We start from the raw sequence: 21,890 nt of genomic DNA on the forward strand, positions 1-21,890 counted from the left end.
CTAAAGAGCCAAGTAAAAAGCAGGTGCTACCCGCCCTTCACTGTGAACCAGTATCAACTTCAGGTGGTCTGACGCCCTCTGGGTTCCCTAAGGAGCCGCAAGCCCCCTGAGGTGGCACCCCTCCTCCAGAGGAAAACAGCTGGTGAGAAGCCCCACTCCAGGAGAATCACCGATGGGGAGAACCAGGAGAGAAAGGAACGCAACATTTGGGAAACATGTCAGAGGAGGAAAGGTGTAAGGCAAAGGAAAATATTTCTGAAATCCTACTGAAACCAACAGACACCAGGCCAACTCTAGAGACCATTCAGAAAGGGGGAAGGAGTACAAGGAAGTCTCACATTACAATTTGAATCTGAGTACAGAATTTACCCAAAGAGTAGACAGTAAAATATGTGAAACTGCTCAAGCAGTAAGTGTATATAGTGGACATTCATTCGCCTGTTAAATAAATGACAGAATACACTTACCTCTCTTTTTTTAGCTTCATTTGTGCTGTACTTCGGAAAGAGGTAGGAAAAGATGTTTCCACAGCAACAGGCAACATGGACCAAGGGCCCTTCTTTTCCTAAACTCAAGCCTGATGCCACAGCCAGTACTAATGTGATGGTTTTAATCATTAAAGTCCATTTTCCCAAGTAGCCTCGGATGATGAATCCACTCAAAATAGTTTTAATCTACAAAGGAGAGATCAAAGCAGCTTACTTTCCTTTAAGAAACTGCAAATTTCAGTGGGCAATGGGAAGATTCACAATTCATTTTCTGAAAGTCTGAACTATTATGCTCTATACAATAAATCTGTAACATATTCTAACTCTCTTCCCCTGCAAGGGTATAAGGCAGCCCTAGCTCATGAACAAAACTGAAATACCAGGCCATGATAAGGGGCTACAGGCTTCGTTACAGGGGGTACAGTTACATAACCAGCTAATGGTAAATCGCAATATTTCTACTATAGAAATATAATACAGTTAGATACATTTCAGACACTCTTGTGTCAGAAATAAAGGTATTTTGCCTTCAAAGACAGTATGTCTTCTCAGAATAAAATGTCTAATTACGTGTAATATTTTCTTATATATTAAGAAGGATATGTGACAACTGGTGAATACTATATGGTATTGTTCTGTATTAAAGATGTTCTTAATGCAGCTTTACGGTCACTAACATTGCTTTTAAAAGCTACGCACTAGAAAAAGCTAGTAACTTATTTAAGACAGAAAAATAAAAAGGGGGGGAGTAAGTTCATGTTCAGTCCTAAATGTATTCTTCACAGTATTACTGATAAAAAGTAAAACCTCAACTTTATACTATGATCAAATATTTAAAGTATAAAATCATTATAAATATTATTTGCCAAATTCAAGGATTATCTTATCTAATTTAAAAAGTTGTAAAAAGAGAATAAATATATTCAAATCCAATTCATAAGAGAAAAACATCAACTAATTCACCAAAGAATTTCAGCTGACATTTTCCAAGTTCTTGGTGTTTAACTGAGTGCTGATATTTGTTTAGTTATGTACTACATTAAAGCGAGAAGAAAAAAAAATCGACCTCTCCAGAAAACAATGAAATGACTATGGGGAAGGACTTCTTTCAACAAAGTCTACTATCAGTGGACATTTAAAAACTTTTCTTTCTTGTATGACAGACAAACTGTTTCCCCAGCGAAACCATTATCTCGCCTCCCCTCCCACGGGCAAAAACTTAAGCATCAGGATCACAAAATGGTAAGACACTGAGCGCTGCAGGGCTTACCTCTGGGATCCCAGAGCCACAGGCGTATGGCGCAAACACCTTCACCAGCGAGACGGCAAGAAAGGCGAAACTCAAGGCCCAGAAGATGTACATCATGTAGTTCATGATGTACGAGCCAGGACCCTGAAACCAAAGGGTTCAACAGAACGAACTCGCTAGTTGCTGCGGGCACTGCTAGCCCCAGTGCTTGCCACCGAAGCAACTTGCGGCAAGCTCTGCAAAGGCTCGTGGTTTACTGCCACAACTGTGACAGCTTTACGGAGCAAACTACTTAAGTGGAACCTAAAACATATTTATACTATACATGGAAGGAGACAATCTATTTAATATTTTCCCTAGCTGCTTTCTGATCCCCAGAGTCTTGTTGCCAAGAATCTCAGCTGCACTTCAATCTCTGCCAGCCCACAAACCAGTTTTTGAAAACAGTTGGTGAAGACAAAACTGCCTTCACACTCAGCTTTCATTTGCAGCAGTTCTGGAGATAAAGTGGGAGACAGTACACTGCCCATCTCATTCTTTCCAGCTCTAAGATTCAACGACAAGAAAATTCTAAAAACATATCCATAGCTCCTCAAAAACATATGTATATAAAATATATATATATACTATTCTAACTTCTAAAATGTTTTTCATACATATATATATGACATTCTGACTTTTAAATGGTCTTTATAAAATATCAACAGTAAAATAATCATGTAAATACTGTAATGCCACAAGGAAAAATCTAAGGATTTCTATAAAATTATCTCCAGTTAAAAGACTTACTTTACAATTCTTGATAACCTATACTTCCCAAACAACTGTGATATACTAATGTTAATGAGCAGTTTTGATAGCTTGGCTTCATATTAACCTCTGTTTATACAGCTCCTACCGCACTTCATTTCCACAATAAAAACACAGTTTACATCATAACGCAGCAGCCTTGCTTGTGATTATGCAGTTAACTAACACCAGAGCTTTAGAAACAGTGCTTAAATTCTACTCACAGCAGTGATAGAATCCTATCTCCCATTCTACCCTGTTACATCCACTCCTCTACTTCCCCTTAGGACAGGTGCAGTCCTCTAGCTCGTTAGTGAACTGGAGACTGGCTTCACTGTACTCACTGTTGATCCACTGGGACACAGGGCAGGACTCACCTCGGCCTGGCCTATGATCAACTCTGCCCACGTTTTCCACTGTGGACACTTGTCCCTCTCTTCGAACGTGGTTTCGTTGGACCCCCAGCAGCACTGCTCGTGGTTGTACCAGAGCGCGCTCAGGCAGATACCCTCCTTCAGGTCCGTCATCCAGTCGGCCGCAATGTCTATTAACCCAGCCAGTGCCCCTGCAAAAGATGTTGGAGGCGCTGAAGACGGTCCACTTCTGGGGCCTCCGAAACTGTCAACTTACAGGGTCAAGGAGAGCTGGGGATGCCCTACAATAAATGGTCATATGGGAAATACTACACGAACCTAAGGTTTTCAAATCCTACTATATGCACTATATTTACAACCGTAAATAGCTATTCTTTAAAATAGAATTGTTCTTCTTTGAAATTAAAACTAGTTACACCATTGAAATTGACTGTAACTTTTTAAATGTATCTGACTCTTTCAAAGGCTGTCCCTTGGCATTAGAGCCTCATCTCTGGCTGTGACATCAGAGTCTCTACTGGTGTTTTTTAATTGAAAACCCAATTCATAGACTTACAAAGGATCTTAAGCTCACTATAATGGAATAACCATTAGAGTTAGTGAAACTCATGGCAGGAATGAAACAGAATACAAAGAATACACAAATTGATGGTAAAAATCTAAGTCCTTCTCATATAAGAAGGTGAACAGGTCACATGAACACCTCAGAATCTCAGGACCTCCCTCTGTTCTCTCCACAACTGTATATTTTCCTGTTATGCTCTTCAGGACATACTCTTCCGTGGTGGAAGCTCAAAGTCAGTAAAGCAGCCCTTCCTGCTGGTTTGCACATCTTCCACTGCTATTCCATTCACGCCCAGGGCTGCTGAGCACTCTGTGGCCCACTGGAGCCTAAAGACTGGCCCTAGCCGTGGCCTGCCCACTCACGAGCTGTGACACCTCGTCAAGTTGCTTAACCTCTCTGTGCTCAGCCCCCCATCTGCACGAGTCAGACCACAGGACTGCCGTGAGGTCTACACACACACAAAGCTTTTGGAACAGGGCACGACCCATAGGAAGTACTCAATAAATATTACCTATTTATTATGATGTTAACAGTAAAATACACTTTACCGACCATCTGGTGCAGACTAAGTATTTTACAGATAAAGACAACGAGTGAGAAAGATCAAATTGGACACTTAAGGTGATTGAGCCAAGCCCAGAGCTCTGAGACTCCTGCCTCCCACTCTTACATTTAAGGATATTTTTTTGGAAGGAAAGAAACAAAACAAATGCTTCTAAAAATCCAAAAGTTTCTGGGGGAAAAAAAAAAGGAAGGGAGAACTATTTATCATCCTGTTAACCAGAGCGGCATTGCATGAACAGTCCTCTTTACCTGATGCCAACCCTGTCAGCGTCACCACGAGCCACCCTGACCACGCATCGTACAGGCTTTTCGTCATCTCCCATGCTGATTCTTTCTTTTTGCTGTTGATCTGAAATTAGAAATGGTCATGCTTCATTCTTCACACCGTGAGTAGCAGCCACAATTCTAGAATCCAACAATTTCCTCAGTTTCTGTACATGGAACAGTACTTTCTCAACTAAACGATCGAGTGAGTGAGTTTGGGGCAGAAACAGCAGATCAGACAGCTGCCGCGCCTGTGAATCGGATGACAAGCATTGACCCAGAGCCTCAGAATGAGAGCGAGGGCCTCACCGTCCACACAGACGCTGACCCAGATTGCTTCAGACTGCACCAACGTTAGCTGGCATGCACCTTTTATAGTGACAGAAATAAGACATCACAGCTAGAAGTGGCCGTCGCTCCCTGCTCTTTCTCTGGTTCTAGCAGTTAAGCGGCATGCAGTGGTCCCAAAAGGCAAGCAGTGACGAAGAGTACTGTGCCCGAAAACGCAGAACACAGTCCTGTGAATAAAGGGGCTGCCGAAACATTCAGGCCCGTAGCGTGCCAGTGTGCCGATGCCACAGGCAGGGTGCCGTCGCTGCGTGAGGCAGAGGCCGCTGACGGACCTGACACCAGCTCTCACCCGGAGACGCCCAGGGCCAGTCTGCTCCCTCAGTCAGCGTGCGCTTCACAAGAAGCCCCCCGACCGCGCCCGCCCCTCCCTGTCCTGCGGCCCGGCTGCTCCACAGGCCACTCTCAGGCCAGGCACTCCCTGCTCCACCGCCCTGTGGGAGGGCTACAGCCAGAACTCAATGATCTGGTCTCTTTCAAGCATCTGGTCTATTTCAAGCCACAAAGCCACATTCAAAAGGCTGAAGGAGGCAATTTTACTCCTCCTTTGTTATAAGCAACCAATTATAGATATTCACCTTGCTCTAGGATTGAAGGTAGGACATTCCTTTTAAAAATAATAAACCTCACATTGCTTTTTCTTAATAACTGTAATGTTTAATAAAATACAATATGAAGCAGAAACTTGAACGTCATCTAAACGTTCATCAGAACAGTACTGGTCAAATAAACTGCAGTTACATCTGTGTCATGAGAAACTCTGTAGTCATTAGAAAAGAATGAGATGACTGCAGTATCATGTCGGGGAGAAAAGCAAGGCATCCACGCGTATAGGATGCTCCCATTTATCTAAGAAAAATAAGTATATAAATATGCATGATTGTATTTTAAAAAATTAAAGGGACAACATAACACTGGATGTGCAACTCCTGAACACTACACGTAAAGACTGCACACAGAGCACTTCTCACACACCGTGAAGGAGGCGGCTTGCCTGTGGAAGAGCCTCTGTGTGGTCTCTTTGGCCTGCAGCATAAGCCACTTTCACGGAGTGCCATTCTTACTTGAACAAAAATATACTGGAACTCTGGTTTTTCAGACTTGGAAATTTGACAGGTATTTTTCTCAAAAAAACGAACCAAGTAAGCCTGTCATTTCAAGTAAAATGTGTATTTGGTTCCAATGACAGATTTTGAGCTTCAAAATAAAAATAAGGATTTTAGAGAACTTATATCCATTACTATAAGAATGACAGATCTCAATAGTTAAAGACTTTTCCGAGGAGATTATTGTTGACATTAACAAATGTGGCTTTTTTGAAACTATATACTGACACGGTACAATGAACATGTCAACTGTTCAAAGAACTGCATGAATCAGTGAATCAGTATTTGCCAAAGGATCACGGCACAACGTGACAGAATCATTCACGCCAAGTTCAAGGGGAACCAGACGATTCTAACGTGACCAAAGACAAGGGCTTCGCTGATGCAGGTCTAGGGCACACACGGCAGCTAGCCTTTAAGAAACTACCTACATGTCCCTGCCACTGCCTTGCAGCATCAAAGAAGAAATCCACAACGACCTGAAAAGGTTATTAAAATGCTCCTGGCTTTTCCAGCTACGCGGCTGTGAGGCTGGATTTTCTTCATGTACTTCAACCGAAACGCCCAGCAGTCTGCAGCAGCGTGTAAGACAGCCCAGCGGCTCTCAGGAGACCACACAGTAATGAGTGAGGTTCATGAAGACGCAGTCCAGCGCCGCTCTCTCACTGAGCATTGTTTATCTTGGAAAATAGCTATTTTTCATAAAGACATTGTTTGTGTTAACATGTAATGAGCTTGTTATTGTTACTTTTAAGGGTATGTTTTTGAAATTTCTCAGTTTTATCATCTAATATGTTGTCATGTCTTATTTGCAGAAAGGGTGAATAGTGACTAATGAATCTCAGAAGCAGTACTTTTCATAAACAATATAATCTAAGTCCAATTTCAGGTTTAATAGATATATAAACATTATTATGAAAGGTAGTAACTCATTTGTACAAGCAATTATTATTACATCTATGAGTTAACTTCAGAGCTCAAATTTGCAAATGGCTTTTTAGAATTTGGAATTTTATTTTCAAGAGATTTTTTTTCTGTTAAAATTTTTGAATGACACTATCAATAAACCACAAACAACAACAAAAAAGATAACATACATTGTAGTTTTTAAGCAAAAGCCATTCTTTTATTGATTAGTACTTTACACTAACATTCCATATGTCCCCACAGGACTCAATTTGAGAAATAGCTCAGGATTTAAGACCAAGAATGGAGATAAAATAGCTATCTCCCCAGTAAGCTGCTTCTTTTTCCAACAACTGAAATTATGTAACACATTTCCTCTTTGGCCTGATGCTCAAAGTCAAGCGCCAGGCTGACTGCTACCTCCTGAACTCGGCTTGATCTTCTCCAACTCACAGGCCTTTGCCTTTCCCTCCTATTCTGTCTTCCTCTACTTCTTTGATTGTAAGCTGCTTCAAATCCCTTCCAGAAAGATAAAGGATGTCAATAAACTTTTAAAAGGTATAGAGAAAAAACCGTACTACTTATAATATGTGGAACCTTACTTAAATGTACTTGTAACATTCTGGCAGCCTGAGATCACTGGCAGAAAGACAACATTATTCAAGGATCTCTCTGTGTGCTGCTGCTGTCAAGATTACTGAGCAAACGTACCCGGCGATGCCTTTCTCTGTCTTTACACTTCTCTCGCACCCAGTCGATGGTGTGGAAGTCATCATAGGTGCCAACCCCAGGGATGGGCTCGTCCAGAAGATCCAGCAAGTGTGTGGAGCTGCTGATGCTGCCCCCGTTGGTCATTGTGTAGTGAGTTCCTGCAGAGCCAACAAGGAACAATGAGCGTGTTCTGTGAGTGACAATGGACAGCTATGCAGCTCATTAGTAATTCCTAAAGACATAGGATCACTTGAAATAGTTACATCAACAGAGGAAGGAAAGCGTTAAGAAAATGCATCTCAAACTTGGAAGTAAGGAAAAGGACTAGGGCACATCCTGCCCCACTCTCAGGACAGCACGAGAAGCCACCTTCCTAAGTCATCCGAGGGCACCCTGGGGAAAGGAGCTCTGCAGCACTTCCTGGTTACCAGCGTCCAGGACAGAGTCCACAAAGTGGGAACATGGGGCAGAGGATGGATACATTGAAAGGATACACTGAAGATGGATACGTTGAAGGTGGATACATTGAAGGTGAAGATGGATACATTGAAGATGAAGGTAGATACACTGAAGAAAATTACAACTGCCCTGGCAAAAAGGCAACTGTATTCTGTCCGGGAGAAAAGACAATGCTCAGTGGAGATGTGGGTTGCAGGTCAAGATTCTGTCCCAGGAGGAAGTTCTTCCTCTCCCTGACAACGTCTCTCTCGCTCTTCTACATCAACTGTGTCAGCAAGCAGGTTCCCTCGCGAGAACTCAACACATAATATTTGGCCAGTGTCCACTATGCAACAGACTTGAGGGTACAAGAAAGGGGACTGAAAGACAATTCACAAAAACACAACTAGCTCTTAAATTTGAAAAGAAATTCAATCTAACACAAAAAAGAAATGCAGAGCAAACCTACAGTATCATTCTCCTCTACCAGACTGGTAAAGATTTAAAAGGTTGGCCAATGCACTGAGCTGGCAAAGATATGGGGAAAAGAGGTCCTGGAACAAAATCATTAGGTTCAGTATCAACCGGTGCAGCTTCATTGAGAAGGGAAAGCTGCACACGTGCTGTCCAACCAGCAGGCAAAGTCCAGGAACTCTCCCTGCACTTACACTTGTGTCACGCGAGTGTGCTCCTCGGCTCTTTGTCTCGTCACAGCAAAGATTTGGAGTGACGGACATTAAAGCCCCCTCGGCGTGTCACAACTCTCAGGTCTTGGGTAGACCGTGTTATAGCTCTCAGGTCTCGAATGGACCATGTCGTAGCTCTTAGACAAATCAGTGTTACAGCTCAGTGTGACAGCTCTATTTTATTTAGAAGATAGCAGGGAAATCCATCTTCGAGGCATCAGGGCACGTCAATCCGAACACGCGAGAAGAGCGCCCCAGCGTGCGGGAGACAGAGAGACAGAGCGAGCTTTGGCTCCTCTATTTATATGTTTCTCTCTCCCTGGGCCTGTCCTATGTAAACTGGGCCAGGCAGGAGTGTTGTTTGTCTTACCTGAGGTCCTCACTCTGGTCCTTGGGCCTTCTTTTGTTGTTATTTTCGCGGGCTTTTCCCTTCCTTGTCTTGCAGCCACCGCCAATTTGGGCTCCTTTTCCCTATTCTGCCTACCTAACACTTGTGTAAGCCCATAAACTGCACAGTGTGGGCACAGAACCACACTAGAGCTCTAGGAAGAAAGTGAAACAAACGCCGAAGCGCTCACAGTCTAAAACTGGGGTCAGCAAAAGAGCCAGAGTCTACCTGCTGGGCTCTGGAAGCCGAACAGTCGCAACTACGCAGCTCTGCCACGCTGAGTCTGAGCCTGCCATATCAGCGCAAAAGAAGTCCTACCAACATACAGACGAGTGAATACGGCTGTGTTTCAGCAACAGTTTATTTACAGAAGAAGAGCAAGATTTCTCCTAATGCCCGACCCTATTTTCAAAGGCAGCGTAGCAAGTTTATTTGGTTAAATTTATTTGCGGTTAAAAGTTATGCTTATGGTATATTTAAATACAGAGAAATGAACCAACATGTTAATAATGGTGACCTCTGGGAAGTAGATTTGTTAGAAAAAGCAGAGAAGGAGCTTTAATTTTCTGCACAGCCGTCACAGGTGTATCTATCCCCACACATACATATGTGCATGTGCTTGGCTGTGTCTGGCTCTTTACGGCCCCAAGGACTGCAGCCTGCCAGGATCCTCAGCCCACTGAATTTTCCAGGCAAGAATACTATAGTGGGTTGCCATGCCCTCCTCCAGGGGATTTTCCCAACCCAGGGATCAAACCCGGGTCTCCTGTACTGCAGGCGGATTCTTTTTCATCTGAGCCCCCATAATTTCAAACAGGTGATCTTAACATCTTCAAATATGTAGCAGTAATAGATTTTATGGCAAAAAATAAACATCTAAAACTATGTCATTTTAACAGGAATGTACTAATTGATACAGAATATAAGGAGTGGCACTATACTAATGTTTAAACAAACACCATAAAAAGAGACTCAAGAAACCCATTTAGTTTATTTTGTGGTTTTATGGAAAACCAAAATTCCAAACAGCAAAGTTCCCAGACTACCCTTCCAGTCTGATGGTTTAAATGAACTTGTCCTCTTTTGTTTAAAAAGAAACTACCGGAAATGTTCAGTCATTCACAAAAAACAACCCTGGCAAAGCCAGAACCTGCATTTTGCCCAGCACTGTGAACAATGCCAGGCTAGAGCAGGAGAGGCTCCTCAATCCGCCGGGAGCCGGAGGGAGAGGTGCTTGGAGCCCCCTCCCCGCCCCATCAGTACAAGGACTCGTTTTATTGCTGTCCAGATAGAAGCAAATAAACTACACCGGGCTGCAAGTTCTGTTCTTTGATCATTCAAAGAGGCAGTTGAAACAAGCATTATCACAGAACGGGTTATTAGTATCTCAAACGATGTAATACTGAATATTGGGCTTCCCTGGTGGCTCAGCATTAAAGAATCTGTTTAGAGACATGGATTTGATCTGTAGGTTGGGAAGATCCCTGAAAGAGGAAATGATAACCCACTCCAGTAATCTTGCCTGGAGAATTCCATGGACAGAGGAGCCTGGCAGGGCTCCAGATGGGGTAGCAAAAGAGTCAGACACAACTGAGCCACTCAACAACAACAAATACTGAATATTCTACAATGAACTTAGCGTTTCTTTACTTCTACCAGATGGAACAAAGTCCCTCTTTCCTCTCCACTTACATTTGAATGCTCGGCCTGGAAAGGTGTAAGATTCTAACAGGAGAGTGAGTAGTGAACTGACTTCAGTGTTTTGGCAGAAGCACTCCAGGGTAAATGATTTATCATTCTGGCTAAGGGTTTAAAGACCCAATCCCTCAATGGCCCATGCCTGCTCACGTAAAACACAAGCCCTAAACCCTCCACCACAACCTTTACATGCTCCAGGTCTCTCTCCCCCCATCCTGATATTATTTCAGTAGTTTCCACTTTGTCAAAATGAACTGAAAGGCTGTAAGTTTTCTTAAGAAAAAGCGACTGGAGAGTAAAAGCAATGACAGCATTTATAGTACCCTGACACGTTCCAGCATCTCTGGCTCCACCTTCTGTGTGATAACATTTACAATGGTCATTCTGAAGATATTTTCACAGGGAAGCATCAGAGCCTCTATGATACCACTCAGGAAGACGTCTGGGGTAGTCTGCCCCAAAAGCATAAGCAAAACAAACTGAAACGGAGGGAAATTCTACAATGTAAGTGGCTTGCGATCTTCAAAAACGTCAGTCATGAAAGACTAGCTGCACTAGATAAAAGGAGGCCGCAGAGACGCGCAACCGAACTCGGTCCGTGCCTGGGATGGGCAGTGCAGGACCAGGACAGTCAGGGCGGCACTCAGCAAACCTGAGGACCGTCGGAACAGTGAGTAATAGCATCGGCGCCAATCTTCTGACTCTGAAACTGTACTGAAGCTGTGGACGAGCTACATATCCTTTCACAAGGAAACACACGGAAGTATTCAGCACTTGCAGCGCATCACATCTGCACGTGTGCATGCTCGGTCGCGTCCGACATTTCGTGACCCCAAAGATGGCCCTCCAGGCTCCTCTGTCCATGGGACTCTCAGGCAAGAACACTGGAGTGGGGTGCCATGCCCTCCACCAGGGGATCTTCCCGACCCAGGCATCAAACCCACGTCTCCTACATTGCAGGCAGCTGCTTTACCACGGAGCCACCTGGGAAGGCCCATCACATCTGCACCTTACCCTTACAGGGTTCAGGGAAGAAGAACACGGTGCATCCCATATGTACAATTAACAGTGTATGCAGTGTGTGACGGAACGGCACACGTGACAGAGAAAGACACAGGATGAAAGCGCGAGGTAAAACGCTAGCATTCAGGAATCTAGGGGAAGGGCTTATGAGACTCTGCACTATTTTTCAACATCTCTAAGTCTGAAATTAAAAGAAAAAGAATTTTTAAGTCTACTGTGATATATTTTGCAAACTTCAAACTTTGTCCCTATTCACTCTTATCTGGGTAGAGATGGAGACACACATTACTGATCTTAACTATTACTATTCTACACAAAAAGTCAAAAGCAAAATTTCTGTACCACCTAACATGTATTGACACAGTAAGTCAGCAGCCGCAGGCTAAGAATCCCCAGCTGCCTGCAGCATGAAGATACTAAGCAAATGAAGCGTGTATCCCCAACAGCCTTCTGAACCAGGGAGGAGAGAGCAGAGACCAGCATTCTTATTTTCAGGGGCAGCACAGGCCTAGTCCCCTACACACTCACAGAAGCTGTGTGTCCTGCCTCAGTGACTTTCCAGTCACTAGTCTGTAGAAATTACCTCAATATCGAACACACAGAACTGCACAGTAATTAAAAATTCCAGAAAATCAGAAATAAAGCATTCAAGCTTTTCATACCGGGGGACCCCATGCACCAACATGCCACGTTTGGCGCATCCCTTGACACTTCTGGGGCTGCCACGGCACCTGTCAGGTAGGGTTCCGCCTGTCAGTCATGTGCCTGGCAGACTCCTGGGAGGTCAGCCTGTCCCCTCAGGCCCATCTGCTTCCACCGGACACAGAGCCGGCGCACAGGAGAAGTACTGACGTGTCTTCTTGCTTTAGGGGAGCCCACATGTTTATCTGTTTAGATTCACTGTTTCCCCTCTAATTATTCCCAAAAGAAGTCTGAGTCCTTCTGTGACTCTTGACATCAATTTGGTTTTGGAATTAACCAAGATTAATTTTGGTATAAAAATAAAAACTTTTTGCTAGTTGATTAGAATATTTCTTCGGCTCTGATACACATGATGAAAAGGCATCTCCAGAGAAAGGCGGACAGTCCAATCTGGCTCTAACCTCTCACCCTGCATTCTGATTCTTACCGCGTTATAACTGACAACTGAAAAAAAAAAACTATCATATTCTTAATGCAAAATCAATTAACGTAGCTTTAAAATTTAAAGTCTGCTTTAGGATTGCTAGATAAAATTCAAGAGTTACCTGGCTATGTAAAAAAAAGGGGGGGGGGTTTCAAACTTTCATTTCAGCATGTGTGTGACATCATTCCCATTTTCTTTTAGAGTTCGTTCTACCAAACATGGAAATCTGAGTAGTTCAAAGAAGAAAAGGAAAGGCTGGGTCCCACTTCAAACTGGTAGGGAACATTTGTTTCTCACAGGATCATAGAAATGCCTATACATCGTTGCATGTTAGCAGTAATTTCAAAGACGTTACATTTCCTAACAGTAACCATGGTTTTTAAATATTCCTAATTATTATTTGTGTATAGTTCACTGCAATCTAGATTTCACTTAAAGTTTACCTTATAAATGATGAAATGAGACAAACACAAATCACTTACATCTCTGTGTTAATAAAATTCTTGTAAGCGGGAGTGTTAAGTTACCCAGCGTCATCGCCCCACTCCATTTCATGTGTGATACAGCACACACCACAGAGGCAATGCCACAAGCAAAAGTGAAAGCTCTCTCACAGGCAAAGAGCATCTCCTTTTCTTTCCTAAAACAGTATTTCAAGGATTGGAAATTAGGAAATTATAACAGGGCTTTCCAAATCAAGGGGTGAGGCCACACTCCCTCATAAGACCTCTCCTTGCCCTCCTTGACAACTCCTCTTAGAGCTGGGGGAATACAGAGTGACACCATTTACTTGGATTTCTCTCCAGCACGTGCGGTGCTCACTGATGCAGACACACCAGGACACCTTTTGGAAATGATCAAAGTTCTTTGTCCAGCAGCATCTCCTCATCCTCCGTGCACATGCTTCCCACCACAGGGAAGATCAGAGCACAATACTCAGCACTATAGCGTCCGAGTTTCAACTCAGGCTTTTGAACTGGAAAAGAACAGGCAAAGTCTTAAACGGCAGCACATCTGAGTTGTAACCAAAGAGATTCTGGGTTCCAAAACGTTTTAAGTACAAGGGAGTTTCTGCAATAAGCCTTGGACTGAAAAGAGAACAGATGAGAAACAAGTCTATACAGTTACGTAAGGTTTGCAGGGGAAGCAAGGAGAGGGAATTGAGTAAAGAGGAGAGAACAGTTAAACTGGCAACTGGCTTCAGCTTTTCACATTTTCTACAAGAAAAAAAGGTAAAATCAAACTAGCCACATGTATTTATAAGCTTTCCATTACTTAGCATATTTTCACTACTCAACACACTTTGTAAAAACCATTTCAGGTCATTAAATGCATCGACACATCATTTTCAATGGACTTTAGACTGCTACATTTAATTGCTACGATGCACTATCATTTAGGCTAGTTTGCATTACAAACAGCATATATAATGAACATATGTGTACCTACTTAGTCATCCTCTTTCCCAACTAATTTTTTAAATTATAACCTTTTTCTTGTTCTTAACTTTCTTTCCCAACCCTATGTCCAGATATTCAATATTAACAACCAGATGTACCTCCAAACTGAAAATAACTACATTATTTCCAAAGTGAAAATAACTACATTACCCAGTATTGTCGTCAGGTTAGATTAGTATCTGTGTGATGGAGCCTCATTGTCTCTGCCCACCTCGAAACCTTTCTCCCTTCTTTCTGAAACAGAACCCATTATTTTTAGGAAACTTCTATTCCTAACGGCATGCAGACTTGGTGGGAGAGTCAGTCAAAGCATCTTCACCACCCTCAACCCAGCTCGTCATTCTCATCAGAATCAGCCTCCTGAAGAAATAAACCATAGCCATCACAGTCAACAAAAAAAGAGTCCAAAATGAAGTACTTGAAAGCAATCTCAAAAACGACAGTGATCTGTTTGTTTCCAAGGCAAACCATTCAACATAACAGTAATCCAAGTCTATGCCCCCACCAGTAATGCTAAAGAAGCTGAAGTTGAATGGTTCTACGAAGACCTACAAGACCTTCTAGAATTAACACAGGAAAAAGATGTCCCTTTCACTATAGGAGACTGGAACACAAAAGTAGGAAGTCAAGAAACACCTGGAGTGACAGGCAAATTTGGCCTTGGAGTACAGAATGAAGGCTAATAGAGTTTTGCCAAGAGAACGCACTGGTCATAGCAAACACCCTCTTCCAGCAATACAAGAGAAGGCTCTACATGTGGACACACCAGATGGTCAACACCAAAATCAGATTGATTATATTCTCAGCAGCCAAAGGTGGAGAAGGTCTTTACAGTCAGTAAAAACAAGACAGGGAGCTGACTCTGGCTCAGATCGTGAACTCCTTATTGTCAAATTCAAACTTAAATTGAGGAAAGTAGGGAAAACCACTAGACCATTCAGGTGTGACCTAAATCAAATCTCTTATGATTATACAGTGGAAGTGACAGATTCAAGGGATTAGATCTGATAGACAGAGTGCCTGATGAACTGTGGACAGAGGTTCATGACATAGTACAGGAGACAGTGATCAAGACCATCCCCAAGAGAAAGAAATGCAAAAAAGCATAATGGCTGTATGAGGAGGCCTAACAAAAAGTTGTGAAAAGAAGAGAAGTGAAAAGCAAAGGAGAAAAGGAAAAATATACCCATTTGAATGCAGAGTTCCAAAGAACAGCAAGGAGAGATAAGAAAGCCTTCCTCAGCGATCAATGCAAAGAAATAGAGGAAAACAACAGAATGGGAAAGACTAAAAATCTCTTTAAGAAAATTAGAGATACCAAGGGAACATTTCACGCAAAGATGGGCACAATAAAGGACAGAAATGGTATGGACCTAACAGAAGCAGAAGATATTAAGAAGAGTTGGCAAGAATATACAGAAGAACTATACAAAAAGATCTTCATGACCCAGGTAATCATGATGGTATGATCACTCACCTAGAGCCAGACATCTTGGAATGTGAAGTCAAGTGGGCCTTAGGAAGCATCACTATGAACAAACTTAGCGGAGGTCATGGAATTCCAGTTCAGCTATTTAAAATCCTAAAAGATGATGCTGTGAAAGTGCTGCACTCAGTGTGCCAGCAAATTTGAAAAACTCAGCAGTGGCCACAGGACTGGAAGAGTTTTCTTTCCAATCCCAAAGAAAGGCAATGCCAAATGCTCAAACTACAGCACAATTGCACTCATCTCACACACTAGCAAAATAATGCTCAAAATTCAAGCCAGGCTTCAATAGTACATGAACCGTGAACTCCCAGATGTTCAAGTGAAGAACCTAAGCTACTCCATTTTGTTAAAAGAAAAACTCCATTTTGTAAGATTCCGGGAAAAGAGCCTTTGGAAATCCCCTGACCTCACCCCACCGCGCACGAGCCAATCGGACCCTAGACCAAAATCTCCTGACTTAACGCTCAGGGAACTTGTGGTCTACCTAGACAATAGGGACCAATCAAGAACCAACATACAACCCTTCGAAAGAAAGTGACCAATCAGACGTCCCCCTACCTAGAAATCCTTTCTTTCCATGTATACTCCCTATATAAGCAATGTAATCCAAAACCCGGGGCTCCTCCCTATAGCCGCTACGTCGGTAATGGTTGGAGCCCCAGCTCGAGCTTGGTAATAAAAAACTCTCTTGCTTTTGCATCGGATATCAGCTCCCTGGTGGTCGTTGGGAGATTTCGCAACTTGGGCATACAACAAGCTGGTTTTAGAAAAGACAGAGGAACCAGAGATCAAATTGCCAACATCCCTTGGATTATGAAAAAAGCAAGAGAACTCCAGAAAAACATCTATTTCTGCTTTATTGATTATACCAAAGCCTTTGACTGTATGGATCACCACAAACTGTGGAAAATTCTAAAAGAGATGGGAATACAGACCACCTGACCTGCCTCTTGAGAAATCTGTATGCAGGCCAGGAAGCAACAGTTAGAACTGCACATGGAACCACAGACTGGTTCCAAATAGGAAAAGGAGCATGTCAAGGTTGTATATTGTCACCCTGCTTGTTTAACTTATATGCAGAGTACATCATGAGAAATGCTGGGCTGGAAGAAGCACAAGCTGGAATCAAGATTGCGAGGAGAAATACCAATAACCTCAGATATGCAGATGACACCACCCTTATGACAGAAAGTGAAGAACTAAAGAGCCTCTTGATGAAAGTTAAAGAGGAGAGTGGAAAAGTTGGCTTAAAACGTAACATTCAAAAACCTAAGATCATGGTATCCAGTCCCATTATTTTATGACAAACAGATGGGGAAACAGTGGAAACAGTGACAGATTTCATTTTTTACAGCTCCAGAATCACTGCAGATGGTGACTGCAGCCATGAAATTAAAAGACCCTGCTTCTTGGAAGGAAAGTTATGACCAAGCTAGACAGCATATTAAAAAGCAGGGACATTACTTTGCCAACAGAGGCCCATCTAGTCAAGGCTCTGGTCTTTCCAGTAGCCATGTATGGATGTGAGAGTTGGACTACAAAGAAAGCTGGGCGCCAAAGGATTGATGCTTTTGAACTGTGGTGTTGGAGAAGATTCTTGAGAGTCCCTTGGACTGCAAGGAGATCCAACCAGTCCATCCTAAAGGAAATCAGTCCTGAATATTCACTGGAAGGACTGATGTTAAAGCTGAAACTCCAATACTTTGGCCACCTGATGCAAAGAACTGACTCATAGGAAAAGACCCTGATGCTTGGAAAGACTGAAAGCAGGAGAAGGGGATAACAGAGGATGAGATGGTTCCATGGCATCACCAACTCAATGGACATGAGTTTGAGTAAACTCCGGGAGCTGGTGATGGGCAGGGAGGTCTGGCGTGTTGCGGTTCATGGGGTCGCAAAGAGTCAGACACGACTGAGCAGCTGTACTGACTGTTGACTGACTGACAGTGATATACAGACAGAAGAGTCTATTTTTTTTGGACACCTGAACTTCAAAAGGATAACAGGACACAGGACAATCCCAGATCTTAGAGAGTATAAGAAAGCACGATCTGAAAGCAGTAGCTCCCAGCTTTAACACAAAACTTTCCTGGGGGTCTGATGCCAGATGCCGTGACCACCCTTCTACTGCCCATGGCTGGAAAACAACGAAACTAGAGAACAGATCACTTTTTCTGCAGCATGGCCCAGTATAGAAATCCCATGACCTGATGCACTCTGAGGTCAGAAACACCTAGATTCAAATCCCAGGGCTGCCACATAAGCCAACAGGAACTACCTACTAATCAATCTCTCAGGTACCTAGGCGATTTCACCTACCCATAGGCTGTGGTATGTGAACTGCAGATAATATATTGAGCAAAATCCAATAGATTTTTAACATAACTTAATTCATTATACCTGGTATGGCCACAAAAACAAATTTCTAAAATGCACAGTAAATGACCAACCTTTCCAAAAAACGGACATCTTATAATTTAAATATCAACAGCATTATTTCATAGTTCAAGTATCAGCAAGTACGATGTGTTTTAGTGTTAGTGATTCGAATTAGTGAGTGAGCTTCCTTGCAAAAAAACCTTTATTTATAAGAGGACTTTTGTCTTTTCTCCCCAGACACAATACTTTATAATATTCATGCATTCCGATGGAAACACATTTTATTCATACCTGTAACCTAAACAAAGAGTTTTTAAATTACCTGCAGGAAAATCCAATTTTAAATTTATGTTATTTACGTTTTGTTTTTTGTACTGAAACGTAGTTGATTTACAATGCTGTGTTAGTTTCACAGCAAAGTGATACAGTTATACATGTGTATCTATTCTTTTTCAGATTCTTTTCTCTCGCAGGTTATTACAAAATATTGAGTATAGTGCCCTGCGCTATACAGTAGGTCCTTGCTGGTTATCTATTTTTTATATCTATAAAGTAGTGTGTATATATTTATCTCAAATTCCTAGTTTATCGTTCTCCACCCCTTTCCCCTTTGGTAATCATAACTTTTTTTTCCCTATGTCTGTGGGTCTATTTCTGCTTAGTATGTAAGTCCATTTGTATGATTTTATTTGTGTGTGTGTGCTCAGTTGCTCAGTCATGGCTAACTCTCTGTGACCCCAGGTTCTGTAGCCCATCAAACTGCTCTGTCTATGGGATTCTCCAGGCAATAATACTGCAGTGGGTTACTATTTCTTTCTCCAGGGGATCTTCAAGACCCAGGGATTGAAGACGTGTCTCCTGCTTTGGCAGGCGGATTCTTTACCAGAGTCACCAGGGAAGCCCCATTTTATTTTTTCTCTATGTATAAGTCTCTATGTCTTTATTTTTCACTCTGTGTATAAGTGATACCATATATTTGTCTTTCTCTACCCATCAGGCTTCACTATGATGATCTCTATGTCCATCCATGTTGCTGAAAATACTATTCTATTTTTATGGCTAAGTAATATTCCACTGTATGTATGTACATCGTCTTTCTCCATTCTTCTGTTTATGGACACTGAGGTTACTTCCATATCTTGTCTATTGTAAACAGTGCTATTATGAACTTTGAGGTGCATGGATCTTTTCGAATAATGGTTTTTTCCAGAAATATGCCCAAGAATGGGACTGCAACATCATATGGTAGCTCTATCTTCAATTTTCTAAGGAACGTCCATACTAGTCTCCAGAGTGGCTGTGCCAATTTACATTCCCATCAACAGCGCAGGGTTCCCTTTTCTCTATATCCTCTCCAGCATTTATTGTTTGTAGGTTTTTTGATGATGACCGTTCTGACTGGTCTGAGGTGATAGCTCATCGTAGTTTTGATTTACATGTCTCTATCAATTAGTGATGTTGAGCACATTTTCATGCACTTTTTGGCTATTTGTAAGTCTTCTTTGGAGAAATGTCAAATTTATTATTAGGTTGTTTTTTTTGGATATTGAGCTGCATGAGCTGTGTATTTTGAGATTAATCCCTGTCAGTCATGTCATTTGCAAATGCTTTCTCCCATTTCATAAGCTGTCTTTACGTTTTGTTTACAGTTTCCTTTACTGTGCAAAAAGCGTTTAAGTTTAATTAGCCTCCATTTGTTTATTTTCATTTCCATCACTCTAGGAGGTGGATTCAAAAAGACAGTGCTGGGAGTGTTGTCAGTGTCTGTCTACATTTTCCTCTTGTTTATAGGCACTGTGAGTTTCCTTTTGTGTTTGGTGTTAGAGAATGTTCTAATATCATTACTTCACATGTGGCTGTCCAGTTTACCCAGCACCATTACTGAAGAGACTGTCTTTTCTCTTTTGTATATTCTTGCCTCCTCTGTCAAAGATAAATGCCCATGTGAGTGGGTTTATCTCTGGGCTTTCCTTCCTGTTTCACATCTCATCTATATTTCTGCTCTTGTGTCATGATTACTGTAGCTTTGTAATACGCTCGGAAGTCAGGGAGCCTCATTCTATCAGTTCCATTTTTCTTTCTCAAGACTGCTTCGGCTATTTGGCGTGGGGGTCGGGGGTAGGGGTCTTTCCATACAAATTGTAAACTGTTTTGTTCTAGGTCTGAGAAAAATGCCACTGGTAATTTGATAGGAACTGCACTGAATCTGCACATTGCCTTGGGTAATATGCACACGGAAAAGCAAATGAAAAGATGCTTACAAATTGGAAAAGACCGAAGGCACAAGGAGAAGGGTGTGGCAGAGGATAAGATGGTTAGATAGCATCACTGACTCAATGGACATGAAGCTGAGCAAACTCTGGGAGAAAGTGGAGGACAGAGGAGTGCGGTGTGCTGCAGGCCATGGGGACGCCAAGAGAAGGACATGACTTACCCAATGAACAACAACAAAAATCATTAATTATTAGAGGAATGCAAACTGAAACTTCAGTGAGGATCACTTTACACTGGTCAGGATGGCCATCATCAAAATCCATGTCATTCTGACAGTACTGATTCTTCCAATCCAAGAACACAGTATACCTTTCCACTTCTTTGTGTCATCTTCAATTTCCTTCATCAAAGTCTTATAGTTTTTGGAATACAGGTTTTTTGTGTCCTCATGTCGGTTTATTATTTTTAATGTAATAGTAAATGGGACTGTTTTCTTAATTTCTCTTCCTGATCGTTCATTGTTAGTGTAGTGCAACAGATTTCTGCATATTAATTTTGCATCCTGCAACTTCACCAAGTTCATTAATGAGCTCTAGTAGTTTTCTGGTTATATTATTAGATAAATATTTTCACCAATGGGAAAAGAACAGTCTTCAACAAATGATGCTGCGACAACAGGCTACCTACATGTAAAAGAATGAAGTTGGACCCCACCTACCTCACACCATACATGAAACTTAACTCAGAAACGATCACAGGCCAAAATGTAAGGGCTACAATTATTAAACTCTTAAGAAAAAGAGAGAAGAGTAAGTCCTTGTGACCTTGGATGTGGTAGTAGTTTTGCAGATAAAATTCCAACGCACAGGTAGAAAAGTAAAAACATAAATGAGACTACAACAGAAATAAGAAAATCTTTCCCACCTACAGGCCATTAAGACTGTTGATGGTGCCTTCTCCCAAAACACTTACGCATGTGCACTGAGCTCAGACAAGTAACAGGACTGACCCTTCACGTCATCAGCCCTCTCTGCCTTTGGCTCCAGACCACAAAGTGGCTGCAACAGTTGTCACCGGCCCTGCTTTGGTCCTGCCACTCAAATCCCCGTGCTTCAGCAGAGGTCAACAACAATAACACATCCCACTCTCATCCTCAGGTTGCTCCAGACTCATCTGAGGCACAGGAAGCCAAGTCAACTGACCCTCCACAGGGACTTACTCATAACCCGGTTATCACACTATTTTTTCTTGCTCACAGCTAGAAACACTTCTGACATAGTGTACAGATATGTACCCTAAGTAAAAACAAAGTTTAGCATATTTACTAGTTGGCATATACTCTGATAATTTTACTATTTCCTTCCTTCTTTTTTTTTCTTTTTTTAAATACTAGTCACAACCCAACATGTTAAAACTTGTAATTTGACAAAAAATAAACAATAGAAATACAGACATTTATTATTATCTGCTTTCCCACCAGTAGAAACCTTTATATTCCCACCCAGTAGTCCTCAATATGTATTTGCTGAACTGAGCTAAAAATGGTATGTAACTGTTAACATCTTAAACTGAACTAACTGGTAAATTTCACCATCACACACCTTCAGCAGTCTAAAAGGAATATC

At 42.1% G+C, this 21,890-nt stretch overlaps 1 protein-coding gene across 8 annotated transcripts in view; it reads right to left on the minus strand.

Moving 5' to 3' along the window:
- CLCN3 (chloride voltage-gated channel 3) overlaps positions 1-21,890 on the minus strand; it is a 102,554-nt gene that overhangs the window by 28,234 nt on the left and 52,430 nt on the right. For all 8 annotated transcript variants that reach the window (XM_060411065.1, XM_060411066.1, XM_042243560.1 and 5 more), the window contains 5 exons: positions 7,365-7,522; positions 4,279-4,378; positions 2,904-3,091; positions 1,759-1,881; positions 468-674 (listed from right to left, as the gene is read on the minus strand). In XM_060411065.1, the coding sequence (XP_060267048.1) occupies positions 468-674; positions 1,759-1,881; positions 2,904-3,091; positions 4,279-4,378; positions 7,365-7,522 (776 nt within the window). The remainder of the gene's footprint in view (positions 1-467; positions 675-1,758; positions 1,882-2,903; positions 3,092-4,278; positions 4,379-7,364; positions 7,523-21,890) is intronic.

Source organism: Ovis aries, chromosome 2 (assembly GCF_016772045.2).
Source record: "Ovis aries strain OAR_USU_Benz2616 breed Rambouillet chromosome 2, ARS-UI_Ramb_v3.0, whole genome shotgun sequence".
In the NCBI taxonomy this organism is placed as follows: domain Eukaryota; kingdom Metazoa; phylum Chordata; class Mammalia; order Artiodactyla; family Bovidae; genus Ovis; species Ovis aries.